General features: G+C 35.9%; 1 protein-coding gene across 3 annotated transcripts in view; it reads right to left on the minus strand.

The window, feature by feature from the left end:
* Window positions 1-247: 247 nt before the first annotated feature.
* Window positions 248-26,660, minus strand: part of ERCC6 (ERCC excision repair 6, chromatin remodeling factor) — a 42,477-nt gene continuing 16,064 nt past the window's right edge. For 2 of the 3 annotated variants that reach the window (XM_009087324.4, XM_018910818.3), the window contains exons 7-21: window positions 23,756-23,914; window positions 19,841-19,976; window positions 14,823-14,993; window positions 14,201-14,377; window positions 12,723-12,839; window positions 11,236-11,331; window positions 9,230-9,448; window positions 8,398-8,508; window positions 7,865-7,984; window positions 6,778-6,872; window positions 5,061-5,206; window positions 4,279-4,974; window positions 3,462-3,663; window positions 3,063-3,141; window positions 249-2,636 (exon numbers count right to left, since the gene is read on the minus strand). In XM_009087324.4, coding sequence (XP_009085572.3) covers window positions 2,208-2,636; window positions 3,063-3,141; window positions 3,462-3,663; window positions 4,279-4,974; window positions 5,061-5,206; window positions 6,778-6,872; window positions 7,865-7,984; window positions 8,398-8,508; window positions 9,230-9,448; window positions 11,236-11,331; window positions 12,723-12,839; window positions 14,201-14,377; window positions 14,823-14,993; window positions 19,841-19,976; window positions 23,756-23,914 — 2,953 coding nt within the window. In that variant the 3' untranslated portion in view covers window positions 249-2,207. Of the gene's footprint in view, window positions 2,637-3,062; window positions 3,142-3,461; window positions 3,664-4,278; window positions 4,975-5,060; window positions 5,207-6,777; window positions 6,873-7,864; window positions 7,985-8,397; window positions 8,509-9,229; window positions 9,449-11,235; window positions 11,332-12,722; window positions 12,840-14,200; window positions 14,378-14,822; window positions 14,994-19,840; window positions 19,977-23,755; window positions 23,915-26,660 lie in introns of all 3 variants that reach the window. The other variant, XM_018910817.3, reaches the window with a different exon arrangement.

Below are 26,660 nucleotides of genomic sequence, written 5' to 3' on the forward strand. Positions count from 1 at the left end.
ATGTATAGTAGCTATATTATATTCTTGAAAAACTTTTACCTATAAATCAGTAACTCTTTAATCACATATGCTTTTGAGATCAACTACTTACAAATATTTTTTGAGTATTATATTAGTACTTCTTCAGTCCTTAAAGATTTTCAACAAATGCAAGTACTGGAAAAAAGCTAGTTAGGATGCATAATTTGAAATTGTATGGATAATGGAAATATAATTAAAGACAATATGAATCATTTGGTCAGTGCACAGCATACAGGAGAAGATGCCTCCCTGCCCACTTTTCCCAGTGCCCAATGACTTCTAGAACACACTTTTGTTTTTCCTTTTTTAATAAGTCCAAAAAAGCCAAGAATTTATAAAAAGTACATGCAAGTCTATTTACATTAACAAATCAAGAAGCTGCAAACTCTCCTTAGTATACAGGAATGATGTCTTTAAAATTGGAGTTTAAATTAAACAGGACACCAAAACTAACAGCTAAGGTAACAACAGCAGCTTTGCAGACTGCTGAATTCCTGGTTTGCTGCTGGAATAAGTAGAGATGGGGACATGGCACCTAAACCAATTCACAGTCTGTATAGATTTGAAGAAAACAGAAAATTGCTTTGTTTTTACTCTTCTTCTGATCCATTTCAAGTCATATCAACAGCAGTTGCACCCCAAGTTCCTTGTTTCACCTTTTTTTGAAAGAGGGAATGTAAGTGAATATAAATGGGATCAGAGAAGGAGATGTTAGGAGAAGTCCCATCTTCAAATGCTATTAGGAAAAGCCAAGAAGCACCACTTCTTGGAAAGCTCTACAGACCCTTTATCACTGAGCAAAAACAGGAGAAAAAGCCATTGGAAGTTTCTCTAAAAGGTTTTTTTTTTTTTTCACAAAAAGGAAGTTTGTATTCTTGTTTCACCATTCATCTTTGAATATTTGCACTTCCACTTAAAGTAAACAAGACAATTTCATAGTAAGCAAAAAAGCTAAAACTAGCTCAGCTTTCCATAGCTTAGGGATAGGAAGGACATTAGGCATATGTAACTATTCCTAGTTTAAGCCATACAGTAATTCACTGTTGCTGCGACAATGAGGTTTTCTTCTCAAAATCTGTCCACATTTTCCACTTTAAAATTTCCTTGTGTAGCACACGAGTACCTTGAAGACAGACCCAATGTTGTACTTGGATTTGCTACAAATAACTGGTATTAACCCAACTGTCAAGAAACTTTGTTTTCCCTACCCATAGAAAATGAATGACATGTAACTTCTATATATGCTCCAACTATACCCAAAAATGATTATGGTGAGTAAAACACAGTCGCACCCTTCCCCCTCTGACCAGCTAACACCCCAGTCTATATCAAGGTATAAAATTTTAAGTGGTAGGAGGTAACTGGCCATAAATCACAGTGAAACATATGAACATTTAGTAAGATTTCAATTATAAGTCCACAACCTGTGACAAACATAACAGTTATTGTTGCCTCAGTTGCAAGAAATACCGTAGAGCAAGCACTTGCCAGTGGTGTATGGCAATGTAACTGGATTGCTGATTATGGTGTTAATGGGTGCCCTGGAATTTAGTAAGTTTTCCATAATTATCAATTGTCAGTTAACTCAATATCCAGCTACACTTTCCATTTTTTGTGATTAAACCTTCATGGCATTAGAATTATTTCCCAAGTTAGTTAAACATTACAACAAAATTCTCACTACTGATGCAAGTTACAGAAAATTATTCTGATGCACTTGTCAGTACAAGTGAATCTCTCATGCTAACTAAAATCACCTCCCCTCTGCCCTTTTTTTTTGTGATGGCACACTGTGTGCCCTATGACCATTCAAGTAATAAACAGGAAATCAAGGAAGTAGTTTTGCAGAATTTCACAGAAATCAAAGTTTTACTATCCATGGCAACATCCATGGATCTTATTGTAATAAAAGGTCAGTATATGTTCTTCATCCCATTTATATTAAGATTTCTTTTGAAGAAAAGGTGCTGATAGTTAGTATTGTTTCATCTATGAGGTAGATGGCACTTTTATATAAATAGTATAAATCAGAAATTAAGTTAGCTTTAAGCCTGTAACAAGTCCTGCACCACTGACTGCATTCAGGAATACAAAATACTGCAAAATTTTCAAAGTCACACAGTGTTCCTCCTTTGAGAGGAGAATGGTGGTCAGCTGGACAGAGAGGTGCCTGCACTGATCAAGGGTCATCGGAATTCTGGCTTTAGCCTCCAGACCCCTTCCCCGTTTGGGCTCCTATGGAAGGTGCAGATATTGCGGAGCAGTTCTCTAAAGACACAGGAGTGCTCTGCAGGCAGCTTGGACTCAAACTCCTGCAGCAGCTCCCGAGTGCTCGCCTCGCCATCCACGCGGGCCTGGAAGGCCAGGAAGTTCCGCAGATCCACAAGCAGCTCATCGTATTCTGTCGAACCCTGGACTGGGGCGGGTGCTGGCTGATGATTCTCATCACCCTCATCCCTTGTCTGCTGTGGTAAAACAAGGTGGTTTCTTGCCCTCATACGAGCTAATAGAGATGAAGAGTCCAGAGCACTGGATGATGATTCTCCAGATCTTCCATTGAAGTGCTCACTGGAACTACACTTCCTTATATTTTGTTTCTTTATTGTATCTCCATCCTGCAAATAAAGACACAGACCATGGGGAGAACTGCATTTTGAGACCCACAGAATTTATTAAACAAAATCTGCCTGTTGTTTAGACTTAAATAACAAACACCACCACTCAGAACTTGGTCATCTGAAATATACCATTAAGAGGTAATGTATTCAGGTCTCAACTTTGGAACTTAAGAAGCAAAAAAAAGTTTTGCTGGTTTTGAGACAGATAAGCAAACAATGGTGCAATTTGTGACTGTTGTATCTAACTAGACTTCATCAAAACAAAAAAATCAAAGTTACAGGTAACTAAAAATTCTGGAATTTTTAGTTACCTGTAATCATACACAAATGCGTATGACATATCTAAGTCAGGTTTATTGCATAAATCATAACAATTTACATATATCAGGTATTGAAACAGAAATGTTAGCTTGTGCTTCTTACCTTGTGCTTCTTTGCAGGTGATGCACAAGTGGAATGAGAAGAAAGCAGCATGGAGTTTCTTTTTTGGCCAAACCGACTCCTAGAAACCCATGAAAGAATTAACTCCATGAAACATCCTTCTCAAAATGACTATGATGGTTTTTCAAAGACAGACTGGGTTTTTGTTTTAGGGTTTTCAAGAGCCCTAAAGCTCTCTCTTCTACTATGCAACAATAATGCTTTCTTTGTACTTCAGAATGGACTACCTATGCTTATAATATGCTTTCATGTCTATATTAAATATAAAACATGCACATGGCTGATACATATTACTGCAAATACTAAGACAAAAAAATGTCTATCTTTAATATCCTAAGCAACTCCTCTGTTTTTGGGAAGCAGAGTGAGAATGGAACTCACTTTATTCCTGATGGTGCACCTGAAAGACCACTGGTGCCTGTCCAGGTTGGCACACCAGAAGCAGCTCCTAAACATTGCTGACGAGAAAGTCTTAGGGCTCTCAAGGCATCCTGGGCCACTCTGCTCGCTTCTGCTTCCTCCAGCACATGATCTGCACTGGAAGCATCCATAATGGCATCATGCTTCATAACACTGTGTACCCCTAAAACCAGAGGATAAAAAAGGTGAAGGAGGACATCTCTTGATTTATGTGAAAGTCAAATATTCACTTTTTAAGTGAATGCCACAATTTTTCCTTCTTCAGGGTGATTATATTAAGCACATCTGTATAGTAATTTCTAATGAGAGAACTCCTTTCTTTATCAGTTAAGTAATCAATCTGACAGCAAATCACTTCTGGTGTGCTGATGAGGTCATTAGTCACAACAGACCTGGCAATTATGTGGGCAAATTGATCATTTCCATTGTTATGGACAGGACAGACAGAAGTGAAACCCTTGTGTAAATGAAGGTTGATTACATCCTGGAAATATCCAGGAGAAATACTGCATATACTTCTATATCCAGAAATGTGGATCTCTCTGAACAGTTTGTGCCAAGGTAACTAGCACATTTGTAACTGGAATTAAAGTCAACTGGAATTAAAATGAAATTATATTTAAATTATAAAATGAACATTTTAAGTTTCACTAAAGTAACAGAACAAATATGTTTTTTATTGTAGCTCTAACCATCAGAGTAACAGATCTGCTCTTTCCCTCATTTGCATAGGTTTTATATACCTCTGTTTAGTCAGCAGCCAAACAACAACTGTTACCTGATTTTTTAAAAAGTTTCTGCAAGACATAGTCATCATTCTTCTTTGAGTCTTGCTCTTCACTGTTCTCCCTTCTGTACTGCTTTTGTTTCACTAGATGAGGAATGCGCTTTCCTTCAAATTTGGCATCCTTGTGATGTTTCTTCTTAGACTTATCTCTGTGGCTCTCATGTGACAGTATATCCACCTTGTGCTTTGTTTTTGAGATACACTTAAAGTGATTATTATCAAATTGCCCATCTTCAGTTTTAGCATCCTGCTTTTCCCAAGAGCCAGCTGCATCACAAGTGAGGCTAAGATCTGTCCTGGCATCTGCATTAGCTGTACCACATCCCTCACCAGCCACCACGGCAGTCAGACCTTCTGCATTCTCTGCAGACCCTGCACTGCATGGCACTGACTGGGACATGCATTTGTCATCACTTTCCAAGCATTCCTCTTTGCTTTTATTGAATGAATTTGTATCAGCGGCACTTTGTGCATTATCTTTTGCGTAGATATTTTGGTCAAAGGCTTCCAAAGTTCCCTTGGTTTCCTCACTTGTCTCTATTGCTTTAGAAGAAGAATCTTTCATGTGTGTGGTGGAATAGGAATTGGAGGACTTCTTCTTGCGTGAGCTGCTTTCTGCAAGATGGACATCACATTTAGCAGTGCCATTAGCAGGTGGCTTTGGGACTTGAACATCTGAACCAGTACCTGAGGGATGAATAAAATTAGTATCCTTTTAACAAACAATTAAGACATTTTTTCTTCCAAACAAACAGGAAAAAAACCCCATGTACCTGCAAAAATTGCACTTGTTTCTGTCCCCTGAGACACATCTGGGCTGTTCAGAGTAAATAGTTCATAAAGATCATTTGATTTGAAGAAGCGATTTTGCTTAGGGTCTTTCAGCACTCTGTTTGTTAAAAATTGTTTGAAGATTTGTCTAAAAAAGAAAACAAATATTTGGTGCATGAAACAATGTCTAGCTATGTTTAAGTACTGAGTACAGTACTTAAACAGAAAACTATAAGCACAAACATTACCCTGCAGAACAATTAAGCAGTGGGAAGATGATGTTAGTTTCCAAAAGACCATCTTGAGTTAGTAACTTTCAAACAACCAAGTAAATTGTTAAACACAGGGATTTATTATTTTGCAACAACCCCATAACACAACAGGTAACCACTATCCTGAGATGTCCTATGAGGCATCCCTTAACTAAGCAATAAATAACTTCACAGCTAGAACTTTTTTGTTCATTAAAATTGAAAAGCTTGCATATGTAACAATAAAACAAACAGAAAGCTCCTGAAAGAAGAAACTACAGCTTGTTAAAATGACAACATTTTATGGGTTCAATTGATTGAAGGAATCAAAAGCAGCAGAGTAGCTCTGTCTGATGGTGATGACTGGATGACAGACACTGAAAAGGGGAATCAGACTTGTGGCTGAGAAGAAAAGAGCCTGCCTACAGAGGACCAAAAGGAACAAATCCGTACAAAGCTGCAAGAAATCTTCTAGTATTGGTAAAAGTGCTTCTGTGCCATGTCTGTAGTACATAGTGCCTACAGCAAAAGCTGTTTTATTCTGTACAAAAAGTACATCCCTAAATGGAACTGGAAATAGTTCTCTCAAACAGTTTTATCACACTTTTGGTTCTGCTGAGATTAAGCTGGGAAACTATTTTTAAATTCAGTGGTCAAAAAACTAAGTTTTCATTTCCAGGCAAGAAAACACAGGAAAATAGTAAGCATGGGCATTTCATTACTTAGAGCTTTTTGTTCTTCTGAATTTTCCAGGAGTGTATTTCAGTTCTGAAGAATGAAGTCTAGACACAGGATTCCCATGTACATTCATCTGGAATTCATGTGAGTGAAGCTAACTACTGAGAAAGCTGAACGGAAAAGCAAACCAAAAAGATTTTATTGATTTTGAAATACAAGCACTTCAAAGGCTTTAGCTACACTTTGGAATAAATAACATGAATATGACTGGTAGTTATTGGGATTTAATTCTTTCACTTTGGAATGAATTGGGAATAAAATCAAATTGGGTTTGCACAGTAGTAAATAGATCTATGTACCACATACATCTTGATACATCCCAAGGAGAATATAAAGAACTTGATGATTTGAATTTGCATTTCAGACTAGTTAAGTCTCATGTTTTGAATAAGGTGCTCACTGTTTTCTGTCTATGCCTCATACTATGTTTTACAGTGAATCCTGGATGTGCTGGACACAGCTGCTGGAACAGACTGATAAGGTACATTTAGCACATGGATCTCGCTGCTAGGGATGGAGGAGTACAGCTGGGAGTCTAGTATGAGAAAAGGTTCTCCATTCCTCAAAAGAAACTTTTAAAAGTTTTCCGTGATGTGCCCACCATGACCAAGGTGGGGGATTAGAAACAATGTGTGGACATGTACAGTTATGTCACTGTTACACCACCTTGGATTTGCTAGAAGCATTTTCCTGAGCATGCAGCTGTATCCAAGAAATCATTCTGACTGACCTGTGGTATATCTTCTCCTCAATAGTCCCTGCAGTGAGCAGCCTGTACACAGTCACCTCTTTCTTCTGGCCTATTCTCCAAGCACGTTCCCGAGCCTGGAACACAAAAGGTTTGGTTACCAGATATGAACCTCTCCAACATGTCTGACAGAGAGGTAATGACAACACTATTTCAAACTTAGTTTGGACATTTAACAAATATTTCTAGAGCATAGGATAATTAACTCAGCAGGAGAGGAAAAAGATCTCCAATTGTACCAAGAAATCTATGCAAAAATTATCAATACATTATGTTAAAATCAGAACTTTTACCTAGAGTATGTATTTTACATTGACTTATTCCTGAAGGAAATTTCCCAATAGAGTGTTAATACACACCTTTCCTTTGAACTTTTCTTCTTTAACTTAACTGAAATCTTTCCTACAAACATCTTGAACCAACCACTAATACAGAGCACTCTAAGTCAGACACCTGCAGATCTCAGAGCTTCATAGGATTTCTATAAAAAAAGCTTTTTCCTCTCAAACTTGTAAGCACCATATAACTGCTACATGATTTGATAAATCAGTCTTACCACACTGTGAGATAAGATGAGATAATGAACAACTTCTAAAAGCTTAGAGCAGCTCTCTAAGGTCACAGCTACATATCATTATCTAGTGAGAAAGCCAATTTGAGCAGCATCTGCTCTCCTCTTCTCACCCTGCATTATGACCACCAACAGTCCTGCTTGTTCAAGAGCCTGCACAGCTGTACTATCCCTTCAGAAACATCTGGTTTATTTATTTTAAAAACAGGCCATTTGAACTATTTGTTTGACTGCACTGTAACTGACTACATGAATCAACAATACTGAAGAGTGGTAAGGTGTAACAGCATATAGGGGATGTGGTGGGAACCACTTAAATTGGCTTTGCCACAATAGTAATCATAATGTGGAGCTGCATCCTAAGTAACCATTGCTGGGAACAGCAACTTAGGAAAGAGCAACAGAGTGCTTTAACACTGTTTGAGGAGATAAATGTAATTTCGTCTTCAGTTTTATTTCAACTCAGCTGGTAAACGGAATGTAATAAATCAAACTCACCTGTGTGTCTACACTAGGATTCCAGTCAGGATCATAAATAATAACCCGGTCAGCACCAACCAAGTTAACTCCAATGCCACCAACACGAGTTGTTAGAAGAAAAAGAAATATGGATTTGTCCTGTGACACAAGAGAGAATTTACTTAAGCAAGAATTAGCAAAATGTAACATTAAAAAAAAAATTTCCTGGATTATTTTATCAGCATTATAAGCAAAGATGCAAAGAAACACATTTCTTTGCTCATCTAGTATTTCTTTTGACAAATAAAAGTAGTCTGATCTAAATTTCGTTTATTGTTATCCAATAAAATTGCTTTTCCCCCTTCTCAAATGTTTTTCTTTCCTTAGCAGAAAACCCAACTTGTGTACGAAATAAGAGATTACTTTTTTCCCCTCTCTCACAAAGACAGGGGCTTCATTTCAGTTTTGTATCTCCAACCTGAAGAAGTGTATTTAAAAACAGAACAAAAAGGAATGGAAGAACTCAATCATACTCATTAATATGCATTCATGTGTGGGATGGAACATCTCACCTCATTGTATTTTGTTACAAGAGGCTGTCTGGAAGCTACTGCTGTGGTGCCATCCATCCTGAGGTAGGAATAGTTTCTGTATCTCACAAAGACTTCAAGTATCTGCATCATCTGTGGTGATGGAAAAGATTTAATGAAATCCAGATGTGAAGACTGAGCACCTGTATGATGAACCTGTAAGAATTTCTGGCACTAACTGCAGTGTCAATCAAACAAACAACGACAATGAAAAACTTGAAACACTTTCTTAAACGACAGAAAAACAACTTATAAAAATGGGGCAAAAAAATTTCACAGCTGAATGCAGTGGAATATTTGAGTTTGGTTTGGAAGTCTAGGGCCATAGCTTCAAGACAATTAAACAGGCTGGTGTGCAGCATCCCAAGGAAATCCACAGAAGGAAGACAAAACTGTGAGTACACAGGAAAAACAAAAGGTCACTGCCTGTGCCACTGTCCCAAAGGGAGCGATTCTGAGGATCAGAGGTGCACAGGAACTAGATAGAGCATGCAAAGTGACACCAACTGTGCCCTGGAACTACAGCAGGGACAGCCTGGTACCATGTGGGCACAACTGATAAAGCTTTGACCTAGTACATTGAAACCAGCCCACTGCCACATTGCTGCGTCATTTCAGTAAAGCTTACTGATTTTGGGAACTGGTCTCTGATTATTCCAAAGACATCAGTCATTTCAGTAACTTTTTCAGTAAGATATTGATTTTATGAGAAAGACACTACAAAAGGTGGTTCTACTTACAGGTTTTTTGGAACTCTCATACACGTTTTAAGTAATAGTAATAGCTAAAACTAAAAACAATTAGCTCATCTTACCTGTCTTGACTGAGTAAAAAACAGCACTCTGTGACCTTGCTTGTGCCATATTTTCAGCAAGGATTCTACCACTATCATTTTTCCAGAACGTTTCCAATATCCAAATTGATTTGGATCCTCTGTTTCAGCATCTGGCACACTCTTCAAAATTCTGGGACTATCAGCAACAAAGTCAGGGTGATTGCAAATCTTTCTCAAAGTTGATAGTCCTAAGAGAATCTAAAGAATACAAGAGAAAAATATTTCTATTTTCATGATGAATACTTGTCTATATGGCTTGTGGAAAAAAAATAAACAATAGATTAATTCACTCACCATCAATGTTTCTTTTTAAAAATGTTTCCATGCTAATACTTGCTTAAGGGAAAGTTTTAGGAAAAATCAGTACAAAAGAAAGTGATTGAAATTTTATGTACTTGTGAGCCTATTCTGGTGATAATGTTAAGGGAATTCTGCAACAATATCTGCACTAGTAAAACCAGTCCCTCCCTAGCTGTAAGGCCACGTTTTTCTCACTCAAAAGGAAAAATGCCACCAATTTGTTTCTTGAAATCATGAAATTATCATGTCTTTCCTTCCAACTTCTATCACATTAGCAGGTAACTTAAGACAGACCGTGAGGATAGTCAGTGTGCCCACCAGAATGCATGATAACAAAGAATAAATGAATTAACATATTTGAACACACATACAAAATAGAAATTACCACTTTTGATGCCACGTTAGGAGAGTTCTATTCAGTTATTCATTCAATAATATTACAAGTGTTATTTATACTTCTGAATATTCTGAAAAATGAACTAGCTTGAAACAGGGAATCCCTCAGTCTTTTAGCATTAAAACTGGATGAGCCTGACCATAATTTATGGTTTGTTTTTACAATGCTGTTTTTCAGCTGGGATTTGCTGTTGTCATCACAGAATATCTAATAAAAGCATTGGCATTTACTGTTCAAAATGTTCAGATCCCTAGTAAATACAATAGCCAATTTTGTAACATCTTTGGTAAATTTCTGCAGATAGTCTTGTACAAGCCATCTCTAAAAGAACAAGCTCCTTAAAGAAATTTTCACTGGGATAACTAAAATAGCTATGTACTTGAAAAAACTTGCCCACTGTACCTTTTTGAGATCTGGAAAACTAAAAAAAGTCAAAACAGTAATAAGATCAACGTATTCTGTGTATGGGACTGCAATACATATGGCCACGCTGACCATAACCACTGACTGGAGCCACTGGGCATGCAGCAAGAATGGATTTCACAGCTCACAAGACAAGAAAATACGGTGAATTAAACATTATAGCCAACACATAATACCTCCTACAAACAAGGGCTAAAATGGAAGGGAGACACATCCGTTGCATGCATAAAAACGTCAAACAAACCAGATGTGTGCAACGTAGGATTCACAGGGAATAGCAGATTCTACAGAGGTAGCAGCAGCAGCCAGCAACTGAAAATGTACCCCAATTATGCCTTTCACTTGGCCACAGCAATTTCAACATGTACATTGCGAGGATGGAGGCAGAAGATGTTGAGAAGTGACTAGTAAGACAGTAATAAGGATGTTTGCTTATTTGCTCTGCTTTCTGTTAATACTGTGACATCATGAACTATTGCATAACGAAGTTATTACACATGAATTGTACTCTCAGGAGTAACTGTGCTTTTCCTCTGCTTCACTTGGGGAATTAGTTAAAAGCATGAATACAGTTACCTACAACAGGTCATCCAAAAAGCCAGAATTTGTTGCCAAGATCACAAACATACTGTGAAGCTCATTCCATTCCTACTTTTATCTGGTCATGTCATTACATATAGATCACTAACTAAAATATATTTCATCTAACAGTTCTGCAAAAAAAAAAAAAGACAACTACAAAAACTGAATAGAGATCAGTGTGTTTGCTTCCCTTACTGCTCAGAATTCAGCTAGAAGAGTGCAAGGGCCAGTCCATGATTTTACCCATCAAACCCTACCCATCACTATCCATATTAATGCCCACCTGCATATCTCCATTGAGAATCTGGTAAACTTCTTTAGAGTTGATGTAATTTTGATAGATTTGACGCTGCTCCTCTGTCAAACGGCAAAAGAGGACCTACAAAACAAACCAACCACTCAAGCCCAACCTGTGGGAATTTTAGAATTTTACCATGTGCTACAATGAAAGTTCAGAGATGTGTGACATACAGAAATAATGTCAAAATATACTGCACAGAAATCACTAGAAATAAAAAAAAAAAATTAGAGAATGAACATGATGGTCAATATGAGTTTCATGAGGTTTTATGTGCTCTTTCCCAGTAGCTAGATCTTCCCCTCAAATCGCTTTAGTTTTGGAAGTGCTGCCATTTTCTAGTTTTAATGAGGTAACTGTGCAATGTTAGCATTCTCTCAAAGCTGTATATAGCAAACTCTTTCCACTGTGCATCTGTCACCTCCCTTACAACTTGCAAATTCTTAGAAGTTTAGCAGAGGTGGTCTGTCCTGTCTTTAGACCTTAAGCATGGAATATATTGATTTCTCAGGTGCTCTGATGGGCTAAAATTGAATATAATCACTTCTTTGCATCCTGCAAGGCACCCAATATTATGCTCTAAATCAAACTGATGTAGTGCCCTGTGACTGGCAAGAGCAAAAATCAAATTTGTTTAAACTGTCTATGATCACATTCTTTAGATTAAGGAGCCCAGACTCTTTACTATCTAGACACTTTAAAGTTGGTTAAAAATAGTATATAGAAATTAAAAAATTGGTTAAAAAAAGGCTGCATATACACAGTATGGCCTATTTGTTATTATGTACCTTTCAGCACTGTCTTACAAAGACTAACATGTCTACTTCTCTTTTAAAGTAAGCAGTCAAGAAAGGAGTCAGAACAGAACATAAATGCCTGAATCACTGAGACCTGAAGAAGAAGCTAATAATTACAAGTGAGTATTTCTCGGAATTTCAGTTAACCAATACTTTCAACCTCCTCTACTTTGAATGAAAATGTTTCCTAAAGAAACAGGCCACCTTGCAGTAAAGCATACAAGGCTAGTATATTGAGAATTTATTATAATGTATAGGCCAGCTAGCTTGCAATATGAAAAACTGCCAGCAAGTATTTCTGTATTATTTGCTGCCCAAATTAATCTTTCTAGGACAGGAAACAATGCTGAATTGTTTCCTGCTGTAGAAAAGGAAACAGACAGACAACTCATTTCAATGCACTTGAGACCCAAGGGGACAGCATTAAGTAGCCCTGGCTACACTTCATCTATCCTGTACTTTTTAGATAAGTGAACTCATACAGACCCTGCAAGACAGCAGTAATTTAATACTCAGTACAATGGTGAAAGAATATGAATCTTGAAAGCTCTACACCTTATCTTTAGTTAAACCACCATTTTATCTGCTACTAGCACAAATTACTTCCAAATTTTCATGAAAGACTGAGTTTTGGGGAGGAAGAGGACTCAGATCTAGTAGTGAAAACAGGCCAACCTGTTCATTTTTGTCTGGAAGTGAAAGGCTCATTTTTACATCAGCCTTCATTCTCCGCAGCAAGTAGGGGTTTATGGTGTCCCGTAACACACAGGCACATTTGTATGCAGTTTTTACCTGAAAAAAGGAAGAAAAGGCACAAGTTGTATTTTGGTTCTTGATATTAATTCTAGCAACTAGCAAAATTATATAATCAGCAACAGGAAAATCCTAAAAAATTAGATCATAAAAAATTTTTAAAATTAAAAAATAAATTAAGATAAAATAAAAAGAAAATAAATAAAATCTATAGTTATAAGTTCAACACAACATGAATTGCAATAAAATTCATGTTAGCAACAATAAAACTGAGTAAGACTTCCTCAGATACATCAGATTTTTCTTTAAAAGAGATCAAAAGTAAGATATTTAATTTAGAAACCAAAGAAAGAAGTGAGTATAAATCTGTACAAAACCAAGATCTTCATGAAAAAGTGCTAATACATATACTAAAGATCAAAAAAGAAGCCTGCAGCAATGATGGTTACCAGACAATAAGTGAAGATTGGTGCACACTTGAGACCTTTAAAAAAAATTGGTACAAGAAAATCCCCATGATCACAGAAACTAAAGGTCACTCTGGCCCTAAATGGAGTATACAGTTCTATAAGGGGTAGTGGATGTGTGAGATAGGTATTAACTGTAATAATGGCTAAAAATACCTTAATTTGTCTTAAAGTAAGACAAACAACATAATAAATTATTGATGTATAAAAACAATTGAAAGGCAAACTTAGGAAATTACTAATACTTATACAAGAGAAGTACTTAAACTTGAAAAGAAAATACAACTTCAGCAATGTGTGCATGGAAAAACATTACAATCAGCAGTTAAAAGGATACAAATTTAATAGCATTTATATGAAACTTAGTTGGCAGATTATGATGCAGACAATTTATTTGCTATCTAGTTAAAAACAGAAAAATATTTAAGCTGTCATCAATACTGAGAACCACAACTACAAAGATTAATAAACACTTATTCAAAATAATTTCCCAAGTAATTTTTTGCTTTCCAAATTAGTTTATCTACTTCCAGACTTCCAACACCTACTTTAGCTTTTTAAAATAAAAACTGTTTCTGGACTGGATTTAAGGATTCCACTTACTGCATAATTTGTCAAAGCTTGATAGCAAACAGGAAAGTTCTATTTAAATAGAACTTCCACTCCAATCTGTTTATCTTTATATCAAAGAATACTTTTAATGACTTAAACTTTAGGGCCTTTGACAAGAAAACCTTGTATATAAGGTGCACTCCTGTATAAATGAAACTGTCTCAGCTGAATGATTTTTTTTTACACAAGCAGCAGTAAAGCATACACACAGCTCTTTTTCTGGTTAGTGTCTAGAACAACAACATTAAGTACATTTAGAAGTACAACAGCAACAGCTGGAACGGTTTCCTTCAAGCAAAATAATATTTTGGATGCATTTACCTGGACAGGAGAGGCATTGCAATATCCTCCCATGGTTATTGGGACAGAAAACTGCTCCATGAACACAGGGAGGGTTCCCAATTTTCCTGGGAATATAAAGTCAAAGAGGGACCAGAGCTCCTTAAGGTTATTTTGCATAGGGGAGCCAGACAAGATGATTCGATGGGGTGTGCGGAACTATTAATAAAAACCACAAAACCAAAAGAAAGTTATTTTCATGGTTCCTGGTGTATCCTGCCTCCTACCTCAGAGGATATTCAACTTCACTATCAACAAATTCTCATGTCAAAATATATGGCCTCACACTCATGAAAAAAAACAGATTTCTGCAATACACTCTTCATAGACTGTTAGCAGAAAACTCACACCAGCAATCTGATATTTATCAGTACTGGCAAATTACTATGCAACTTAAAAGTTCTAATTTTTTTCCTCTGGAATACTTGTGTAAATTTACCCATGTAAATTCATTAAAAATGTTAAGTAAGTTAAATAGTCAAATACAGACCATTGTGATGTATGCTTTTATTCTTTATTAATGATCAAACATATATTTTTATGATAGGCTACTAGACATTGGAACCTCCCTCCAGAGCACTTGAATTTATTCTTTATTAAGTACCTGCTTGCATGCAAGTGTGACTGCAGCATTTGGATTTCGGATTTTGTGACCCTCATCCAGAATGACATAATGCCAATCATATGTGTGGATATTGTCCTGCATCAGACGAATGTACGAGTAAGATGTAATTAAAATCCCATGGCATGAAGCAATTTCATGAATTAGTTTCACCTAAAAAACAAAAGGTGAATGTTGTCAGTGGGACAGAATCCTCAGACCTACACACACAGAGATTTGCTATCCTAGGTGTGTATAAAAAGTATTATAAAAGCAGATCTATAATTTACTTTGCAAAGAAAATATGTATATGCAAGATTTTGATTATGTTACTCTTAGCTTATCTGTGAAAGAATGAAGTACTTGAATACTGTGTTATAATAAATCAGAATTTACCAAAAGCTAAGTCAGAAGGAAAAAGTGGTTTTTATTTTTAATTTTTTAAAGGCAATGTCTGAAAAAACAAACATTGGATTTGATTAAGGTAATGGGTTTCTTCAAGTTCTCCTAGATTCTCTTCACAAACCCAGCTTTGTGTACTGCAAGCAAGAATGTCAGAGGAAAATTAAACGAGTGAAATACTGAAAAATAAATACAAAAATCTATTTGTTTAATCCTAAATTCTGTCTAACCTTTCTCATTATAAGATTAACATAGTTGCTACCAATCTTCAAAGTCTGTGCTTCTCTTGTAAGCTTTAACCTTTCCCCAGGTTTTTACTAGCCTTTATAACTGCAAGTTATGTAGGGCAGGGACAGTCTATATCATTTTTGACAGTGCCAGGACTCATCTTTATTGCGGTTATACTCCATGCATAAATCCAGAAGACTTAAACAGCAGATGATGAGAAGGGAAAAACAAAAAGTACAATCACCATTAAATCTGCTAAAGTAAAGACAAACCCCTTATTACTAGAAGTGCCTTTTAATTAAAACACAACCCACAAAAAACAATTAAAAACCAAACAAAAGGGAAAAACCCATGTCAAAAACTCAGATGGTGTCAATATCCATGACCTTTTACTGTAAAATTAATTACCCACACACACCCCAAGAATCAAAAAAGTCTTTTAACTGTTCAAGAATATCTGCTTTCTGATTATCATCTCCTGATAAAATCACAACACATTATTTAATGTTGGTATCACGAGTCTCAAGAGAATATGTAATCTTTAGAGTAATTTGTATTACAGACAGAGGAGGATTTCTCTGCAGGTGTGGACATCCAAAGCTCAATTCTACCTGGTACATTATCCACAGTCTGCAACTTTTCTCAAGTCTCAGCAATGGTCTGTCATAGAATATTGTAGACATCACTACCCAAACACTTAAGACAAATCATCTCGGGTGATTTAAAATTAAAAGCTTGTAAAATATGTAACCTCTCCTAATTTTTGCAATTAATAGGGTATGTCTGCAATTAGCCTGACTTACAGAATGCTACACTCTTGTCATTAAAAGATGTTTTATGAAAGTGCTGCTGTTATTATGGAGGCTCAAGAGACCAATCCCTCCTAGAGGGCAAACAGTGGACTCGTAGAAAACAACAGCCATAAATCACGCTGTCAGGTAGCAGAGAGAACAGAAGTGAAACACAGGCACATGAAGGCCATTCATTGTAAACACACCAAGGCAGAATCCTAGTCAGGATTTACTGAACCTGTAATTAATTAAAGTTTCCTTCAAGCTAAATTTTTAATAAACAAGGATTTGTGCTGACAATGAAGAAACAGAACAACACAATTTTATCAACTCACACTACAACACTTACTAAGTCTCATTTTACTGCATTGGGTACCTTTTCAAGGTTGTCTTCACTTTAAGTGCAGTTCTTGGAATAATTCTTAATATTTTAAAACATGCTAATGGGTCTTTTATATATATATATATATATATATATATACACACACCTAATTTTGAAATTCTGCACTCTGGCCTTTCTCTGATGCTAATGAATAGAGGAACATGTGAGCACATAGATCAATTATGAGCATTTTTGCTCAGCACAGTACTTCAGGCCTTTATAGTTCAGGGACAGTATTTTCTCCCAAACTGGGTGGTAAGTTGATGGTGTTGCCTTGTCTTCACTAGAGCACATGAGAAATACAAAGACTGGATGAATTTTGGCAAGCACCATTTTTTACAGCTAAAAGGTTCATGATTTATTCTAAGGACAACATATCTCTAAGCAAATGTTTTTTTTTTCCTTTTTGTACCTCAATGTACCTACTAGTTTATTTCTGAAGGTAAAAAATAGGACAATTTTTGGGACTGATGTTTACAGAGGTAAGCTTTTTTATTTTTTGATAGTATTTAAAAATATTTAAGAGGACCTGAAATCAGAACTCTTATGTATTGTTATTAAAAATGGTAATTTTCTTAGATCAAAATGTGTATGTTAAAACTGAACTTAAAGACATAGATTACTGATAACTACAAAATTTACTAAACATTCAGATATCTTTGAGGCAAGCATAAAGTTAGAGATAGTATCCAGTCACTTATCCAACCATATATCACTTGTGACACAAAAGTGCATTCTTCAGCAGGCTTATCACCATCTCATAACCAACCACTAGGCTTGGGGATCCATAAATTCAACATATAAAACCTCTTTATTCTTTCCCTGCCCCAACAAAAAAACCTAAATGGCACCACGAAGAGGCTTCAAAAGAACACATTATAATGTTTAATAATGTAAAAGTTGCAATAAAAAGAGCTAAAACACTTATTACATATTTAACAAGAATGCTACTTCTTGGATCATGACACTAATTTTATCTGAGTTTGGTCCTTAAGTCAGAAATAGAGCCTTTGGCTAAAACACAGGTTCCATATGCTATCATGCTAGTAACTGTAACCTCTGAAATTGACTTTTTTACGTGTAGATTATGTACTCTACTGTGAGGCTAGAAGGTCTAAAATTTTCCATCTGTAAAGTCATCTTTAAGTAGATGGTTTCACAGCTGCAAGCATCATGAACTTGACAATGACTTTATAGGGCTGCATTCTGTGTCCTGCATTTGACCAGAATAAGGGAATGCAAAGTTACACATTTACAAACAGTATGTGACTAACATCAGAAGGAACTGTTAACCTCAGTGATAGCTCTTCCAAAGATTAGGAAATTAAAAGTTCAGACCTGAATTTAAAAAATAACAGCCTCCTTCCATTTGTGGTACGTTAAACACGATAACCCAAGTTCACAGTGCCTCTTACATTCTATGATTTACAAATGCTCATGTGCCAACAAAAATCTTAAAACAACAGGACAAACCATAGTAGGAGATTAATAGCATAAGATAGCACTTCAGGACATTTAGCCACAAATGCTATACCTTGTTCAAACTGAAAGCTGACTTCACAGGGGAAGACTATTCTTACTTGAATCTGGTTCCACCTACTGCTCCAACTTAAGCCCATTTATCATCCTAAAAGAGCTAAATAATCTTCTGCAACCACAAATAATAATGATAATTTTTAAAAAGAGCAAGATTTGTAGTACTCATCCCTGGATGAGTACTACAAAGTTAAGATATGCAAAAGTGGTTTTCTGCAATGCCATAGATTAACAGCAGATGGAATTGCTGTAAGATCAAACTGAAGTATTCATAATGTATTTTGAAAAGAAGTCCTAGGCAGGTGTAAATCACCTGTCCTGTATTTTATGTGATATATTTTCAGTGTACAAGTGTTACTTATGCTAATTTATTAGTAGCAAACTTTTTACTGCAGGTATAAGGGGAAGTAAAACAGGAAAGTTGCTTTTTTCCTCTTACTTTAGCTTGCTCTTCTCTAAATAAGAGGCATCTAGGAAAAGGACGTGCATGTGGTTAAGACCTTCTCAGTGACACCTGTTTAAAGCACTGTTACAGCTCTTAGAAGATAAAGCATTAGGTTCAGTTCACTAAATCTGCTCCAAAGTGCTTACATCTTTAATTTTAAGTTGTTGAATATGCATTTGAGGGATGACAGTGGGAAGGTGAAATCTTGAAAACCTTACTAGTCCTGCAGATGGAAAAATTTGAGTCAGTCTGTCAAGTCCATTAATTAAGAAACAGCCCAAAATAAGCACACATGATTTAATTTACGAAGACATGTGACCGTGTTATTGAGGTCAACAGACTTTTAGGGCTTGAAAACACACCAAGTTAATTGAACAACAGGAAGCTATTAGCACATTACAGTGTGCTACTCCTTTTTTGCTAGGTACTCTAACTACATCAATTACTTCAGAATATGTTTAATCAAGTGCAATTAAGTATCACATAATCTTAATGTTATTACAAGAAATTCAATAAATATTTAAAGAGAAATTTAGAAATGCTTTGCTGAATCCTGAAAACTCATTTAGACATCTGAAATATGCTGGGGAAAATAAAAATTGAAGTTTTCCTTGTTTTGTTCCTGCAAGGTATCAAAGTTTCAGACTTCATACAAGTCAGACTTTCCAACTTAAGAAACAGACTAAGAACATGCATATGAAGAGATGATCAAAGAAAACTGAAAGACAGAAAGGGCAATGCTTGAAACAAGGTAAACTAACAAAGTTACTCTGTCATTAAAGAAAATGAGACTGAGTGATACCAACTGACAGCAACCAACTGAAATTACCCATGAATGCAAAACACATTAGATATCAGATCAATGACATAGTGATGCAAAGAAATGCAAGAAGAGAATTCCCAAGTTCTACAAGCATTTATCTGGTGTACAAGCAGTCTAGTCAAACTCCTAGCATGGACTACAGCACAAGGAAAACTCAAGCAAGAAACCTGTTACTATGTTTAATTTGTTCAGGCAATACAAGTCTTCATCATAATAAACATGTATTCTATGTCAAACCCCTTTTAGTCCAGTTTACTATGAAATCTATACAAGACAATGAACTTTTAGTTATTTTAATACATTCACAAAAAGTTCTTTCCTACACAGAAGCATTAAGCAAGGGGATTTTTTTTTTTTGCTAGTGACAAAAAAAAGAAAGGCCTCAAGAATTACAAAATGAACGTCAATCATTACCTTACTCTTTGTATAAGAACCAGTTTCATGGAGCACAGCAACTCTAAATGGAGGCCACCAAGTGTGGAATTCTTTTACCCACTGATGCAACACAGTAGCTGGACAGACAATCACTGTTGGACCCAATCCCTGGTACCTAAAATAGAGTATTCAAGGAAAAAACCCTTGATGTGAAATAAATAAACTGTATTAAGTGGCTCATTAAAATACACACATATTAAAATGACATACTTTACGGTTTAAGTGGAATATGAGAGCTATGGAAATTAATTGGCAATTTGTTTTCCTGGAAGTCTGTTTTTTAAAGGAAGATGAAGAGGGTACTGCTAAAAGAATCCCCTCATTGAACAGTTAATGGATACATCTATCAAGCTAAACAGGAATAGAAAAGCTCCAAACAGTAAGGCATAAGGGAACTTCCTCCTGTGATATTACAAATCAAGTTTTAGTGACTGCTGTTTCTATAAGCGAAAAGAAATCATTAACAAGCAATTATTTTATTACTTCTATTATACAGAATGTGTAGCTAGAGTCTCACAAATGAACTTACACACAGGTGTTCTGCTTCATGTTGGTAATATACTGTACTCTCATCACCATAGTTTATTGATAAGACAAGGACTCTGAAGTGGCAGACTATATCATCCATTGATGTTGAGATCTGAGCTTGGCTCAAATTGTCTCATAAGTTTCTTATTCGTAATTATATTACTGTTTCTGAGAATTACTAAAGAGGTCTGAAACAAAGTCTTTCTGCATATGAAGTTCAGAACTGCCCCTAAAGTTACGAAGGGAAAAATCCCTTGCACACCAGCCAAATAAAAAATACTACTCCCACAAATAAATACCCAAAACCCCTGTAAGAAATATATTAAGTGGTGGTAACTAGAAGTTATTTTTCAAATATATTTGCTCTTTAAAAAATTGAAAAAATGACTCTGCAAACAAAGGCAATAGCTTCAGTTATCATACACTGATCTGTGTCCATGTACTATACAAGTGACACTAAAACAACAATGCAAAAGATCACAGTATACATTCAAGATAACACACTGATAGCAATAAAGGATTTCTCAGACACCAGCAACACCCTGCTTAAAAAAAACCCAAACTCCTTAACATCTTCAGAAACTGCAGACATGAAGAAATAATATTCTTTATTAAAAGCTTATACATATGCAGAACAACAACCTGGACATTGCTTATTATTAACAAATATGATAACAAACTTTATATGTTCTAATTAAAAAACTCCCTGCAATCCAAAGGGAAGTAAGAACTTAGAGACATGAAAAATAACTTCAACTATGCTACAAATCCAAATAATCACTGCTATTGCTCTTAAAAATATCTACAGCAGAAAAGCCAACTTTCCCAGAACTAGTTTCTTACTCTTCATGGGTAGTAACAAAATACATCTGTTTATTCCCCTGGTCTGTATTCACACAAGTTTACATAAGGTTTATCCAGATTCTTCCCCCCTCAGCTTACACAAAGAGTTCACACCTCCTTGGATCAATTTTCAGAAACTCCACTCCCTCTCTGCTTGGCTATGTGAAAACTCTTCTGTGTCTAGTCTGACTCTACCAACTTTCCACTAGCCAACATTTTATTATTCTCCGGAGAGCTTTTATTTATTTATATTAAAGAGTCATCTAGCTCCTTCCAGTCTGAGCTGTTCCACAAAACAAAACAAATCATATACTTCTGCTTGCTACATTTAGGAGGCATCCTTCATTCTTTTAATCACTGCAACACTGTAAGATCTGCTCTGCTGCCTATCCAATTTATATTTGTTTTCCTTGAACAAAGGTGACACTTAAAACATTCAAAACCAAAGTCTTACTAGTGCCTTGTACCAAGATAATAATATTGCCCTGTTCTTACTCCAAATATATTGCCATATTGTATTCTGTCCCTTTTTCACAGCTGCATTGTACTAATAGCTTATGGTCAATGTCATATTTGGTCAATATATCCAAATCTCTTTCTTCTATTGCTTCTGGTTTATAAAGCCAAAATTCACAAGAATCCTTTATTTATTGTTATTTAATTGGATGCAATTGGGATTGCATGTAAGTTACAAGTCCTGCAACTTACTACCAAGAAACAGCAGACTGTACTCATGCTGTATTTATAATCTTTAAACACTCAAAAAGTTAGCACAGGAAAACATGTTTCATGATAACCAAATGTTGCCAAGGACTGGCAAATCATGTTTTCAAGCTGAAACAATAACTAAACCCTAGAGAAAATAAGAGAACAGGGCAGCAAGAACAACACACTTTTTCCAGGGCAATGGATTTTTATTTACCTAAGCATCATGGAAATTAATCTCTGCCACTCAAAGTAGAGATTGAGCTGTTTATGTTTATGTCTCAGTATCCTGAAGAGCACAGATGGGTAAATAATCAGTGTATAAACTTTCTGTCAGTTTCTTATCTGATGTTTCAAATAAATGAAGACAAGTCTGTAGCGAAAGGTTTTTGTTACACACCAAGGTAAGGAAACCCAAGCTAGGCTGGAAGACACTGACAGTGCTGACCACACAGCTTTGCCCCCTCTTAGTGCTGGCCTTGTCTGGCTAAGACTGTCTGCCTTACAGCATCACAGACATAAAATCAGAGCAAGCTTCAGCAACATATTAAGCCTTGTTTCCTCCCATGGAATTACTGTCGTGACGGACTCAATGACATGCACCAGCCAAAACATGAAACTCAACACAAGATAGAAACAGCACTGCAGCTTAGCTGGGCAAATTGATTTTGGCCTTTTCAAACTTTTATTGTAGTTTTGCACTATTTAACAGTGCCAAGAGATGTCCTTGAAGGATTTCCATCAACTCAGTGGTCTCCCAAGTGGGGTAGGGAATATAAAATAATCTGTACAATAGCATCCTTAACTAGGCAGCCATATTAAAGTAAATCAGCTGGCCTCAGTGAAGGACCTATGGAGTTTATTTTTATATTAAGACTATAGTAGGAAGCAACTAAAGAGAATATATGAATATTTTCTCTTTAAAGCATTATTTTACAATTCATGTACAAGCTAAACATAATTTAAACATACCTCTATATAAAGGCAATTGTTTGTTTAGTACAGTACTATGATAGTTGCTAAATTTAATGTAGCTATTTACATCAGGTAAACAGGCCAACAGAAGTAGAAAAATCAAGTACTATTCATGTGTGAGTCTGCAATTCTGAGGACACAAACAAGTATCTTGCCAGTAATTCCACATATGAAGAAGAAATTTTAAAGCATTGTTCATAAGAAAAAAAAAAATGAAATACCTTGTTAGAAAGGTCAGTCATACTAGCATATGTTTTGAAAAGCAGCAACAACAAAAAAGCAAAAGCAGATGGAAATTCCTCTGCATAAGTTACTGGTTTTACTCTTACTACTAATTTTTGGCATGGATAATTCCCTGACCATCAGAAACTCTAACTTTCATTGCAAATCAGCTTGTTACTTCCTGTAAAACATTTACCTGGTGGCTTGCCAGAACAAATATTTTAATGTAAAATTTAATAAATGGAACTAAAGGTATTACATCTAATTTAAAATTCCATATTGTGTAAACTATTGATATTAATGTAATTGAGTTTGTAAACAATCCATTTGTGGAAGGTAACCTTAGACACTATATTGACCCAAAATATCTAGCGTGGCTCATCTGCAAAATGAAGCATCAATGCCTGGAATTCATTAAAAGTGTTACATGTTTAATTTTTCCTGCCCTACAGCTCCATTGTCTCGTAAAATTTTTCCTTTGATGTCCCCCACTAAAAGAATTAAAGGAATATTGTAATTGAAATGTCATTAATAATTCACAGGACCCTCCTCCACCAGTAATACATCTGATGAAATATTAATTGAGCTCCACAGACTGACAGTCTGCAGAGAAGCACTTGCCTGTAATTTGAACCACGAGTCCTCATATTGCTGTAGCTCAGACCTGCCAAGAAGGCAATTATCTGAATGGTCTTGCCCAATCCCATCTCATCTCCCAGAATTCCTCCTGCCTGCTGGCAGTGCAATTCCCAAAGCCACCTAACACCTGTCTGCTGGTACCTAAAACAAGGAAAAAGAAGATGGCAAATGTTTGATAATACAGATCATAACAGAAAGTACTCATGAATTAATCATTTGGCAAGGTTCTCATACCAGTTACTGTAACATGCTGGATGTGTGTTTTACATGAGTGCTGTATTTACTAGGTCATACATTTTTGATGCACTCAGACATTACATGTGACTTTTGTTCTTTATGCAACACTAAAACATTTCTAATTAAACTGACAGTCATTGTAATTAGAGGGTATTTTATTTCATATATATTTAAAGTGCTAAAAGCAACTTCGAAAGTTACTCTAATGAAGCATTATCTTTTCTGAAAAGACAAGATGCAAGGGTCTAGTAAATAATATTATTTGGAACATACTCCTTGAGCTGAAGGAAAAGGTTGACTTTTAAAGGGTATAGACTTCATACTCTGCTACAAAAACTGATCACATCTGCCAAATCATGCTTTTTTTAAACATAAATTTATTTAATACATTTAGTCTCTTTCAATGAAGAAAAAAACCCAAAACTAAGCAATAGAAACTATTGCAGTGCAGGGATACAGCAGAGCAGGGAAGTTTCTCCTCCCAGTCCCTTCACTGGAAATAGTACAAGCAACAATGTAAAATACATTCCACTTAAAAGAAGCAGACTAGAAAGCAAGATTTATGACAGCAAGCTAAAAAAGGTTAAGATAAGATGCTGGGCTGAGAATCACTTTAGGACTTACCTTTTTATAACAACATGAAACAGTGAGACCAGTAGGAATAACATATCATGTGGGGGGGTTAAATTGAAAACAAAAGAAATAAATGAAAAACCATACCTTTAAATCACATTAAAAAAACCAAACATGTTTCAGCATGTTACCAGTGCCTTGTAACTTACAGGAAAAAAAAGGTTACTGATAATTTTCTTGATGGCGTGCATTTCTGGAGTGCAAAGCACAGCAAAGAACAAAACACTTTTTTAAAATAGGGGTCATTCATTTTAGGTGATTTCTTGTGTGCATTTTGAAATCCTGTTTCCATCCTTGAACAAATGATATTTAGGACTACTGACAGCTAATGACACTAGTGTCTACAAAGTACTATTAAAAATCAATTTGTGATGAGTTTGGTATGGATTTAGAGAATGCTAAATGGAGACAAACAAATGGCTTGAGTAGTTAAAAAAAGATGATCAAAGAACACATCTAATGGTTCAGACATCACACTATCTGCTGGTGTCTCAAAAGCATTATGCCACGAAGCCCTTAAGAAACCCTTTTATTAGAAATTAATTCACCTTAAAATGCAGCAATCTATAAAACAACTATGAAATGGCTTGCAGGATTAGCTATAATTGGATTAAGATGCTATCATTACGACATTTTATGAAGCATCTTCTGAAAAACATTAAAGAATTGAAAATAACCCTAATTCCAGTCAGAAGGTGCTCCCCCAGACAAATGTTCAGCATGTCTCTTCAGAAGACAACCATTCAATAACTTCCTAATATAAACTTGTATTATTTTTAGGATTACATACAGAGCTTTAAATTAGATGAATTTATAAACATATTTCTCCCTCTCCTACCTTGTCCTGAGAAAGTTTCGCAGCAGATAATTAAGCTTGTGAAAAATTCTACTTCATCGTTATATAAAAGCATGAAAGAGACAGGTGCTGTCCTCGTATGATCATATGAGCATGCAATGTAACTATTCAAAAGTTAAAAGAACACATATTCCTCCATTTTTGTGGTTATATGGAAAGACAATTCTTTTCAACCTTACACTTTAATCACTTTTATTGCACTAATTTTTTTTTTTTATTCCAAAAAATTCTAGAAGTAAATAAAAGTGCTGCTGGCCTTCCAAAATAGTTACATTGTATTGTATTTCACATGAGCAATCATGCCCTGATGCATCCTTCAAAACTCACCACAGCAGATACCAGAGTTCCCCTGCATAGTTGCAGAGACAAAATTGTGTTTCAGATTTATCAGGGAAATCACACACTGGAAGCAAACAGTGATGAAGGCTGGTTTTGGTTTTTTTTTCTAGAGAAAGCATTCTTGCAGGCTTATGCAGATGGAAAAAGGCAACGTTTGCAGGTCTGCTAAGTTTTGCTCCACAGCAGCATCCATGTTATTCCTGATCAATATTTAGCAAAGCAGAAAAGTGTGCATGGAAGAAACAGACTGTCCACTTTAACAGGCTTACCAAAGAACAAACCTGAGAGTCTCCCATTTCCAACATGAGCTAACTTTGGAATTTAACTATGCAGGAAGATTACTTAAAGTACATGCTATACATGTCTTTGGGCCAATATACTTCCCTGTTTTGTACTAAACTTGCTCAGAACTCCACAGTTTAATGCCTATTGACTATGGGCTTTCCTACACTGGAGATTTCAGCATTTAAGTTCCAAGTCAGACAAATCATTCATCGCAATTGATCTTTCTAACCACTTAGGAAGTTTTGCCAACTGACTCATGCTTGCAGGGATACCCTTCATTAGTGAGGCTTGCATCTTCAAGATTAATTTTTAGTGACTGCTCTATTTCATTTCCCTTCGGGTTGCTCAGACCACACATCCGTCCTCAAGATGAATACTTGTGCAGTACCTTCACATAAACAACTGGAGACCACATATTGGCTCTGCATGGTCCCAGCAACCAAGGCATTAATTCAATCCCATTTCAGAGCTAGTGCTTTCCTTCTGAGGACTACAGGACAACAGTAATAATTTCTCTGAGGTCACGACTAAGTGGTT

This window comes from Serinus canaria, chromosome 6 (assembly GCF_022539315.1).
Source record: "Serinus canaria isolate serCan28SL12 chromosome 6, serCan2020, whole genome shotgun sequence".
In the NCBI taxonomy this organism is placed as follows: Eukaryota; Metazoa; Chordata; class Aves; order Passeriformes; family Fringillidae; genus Serinus; species Serinus canaria.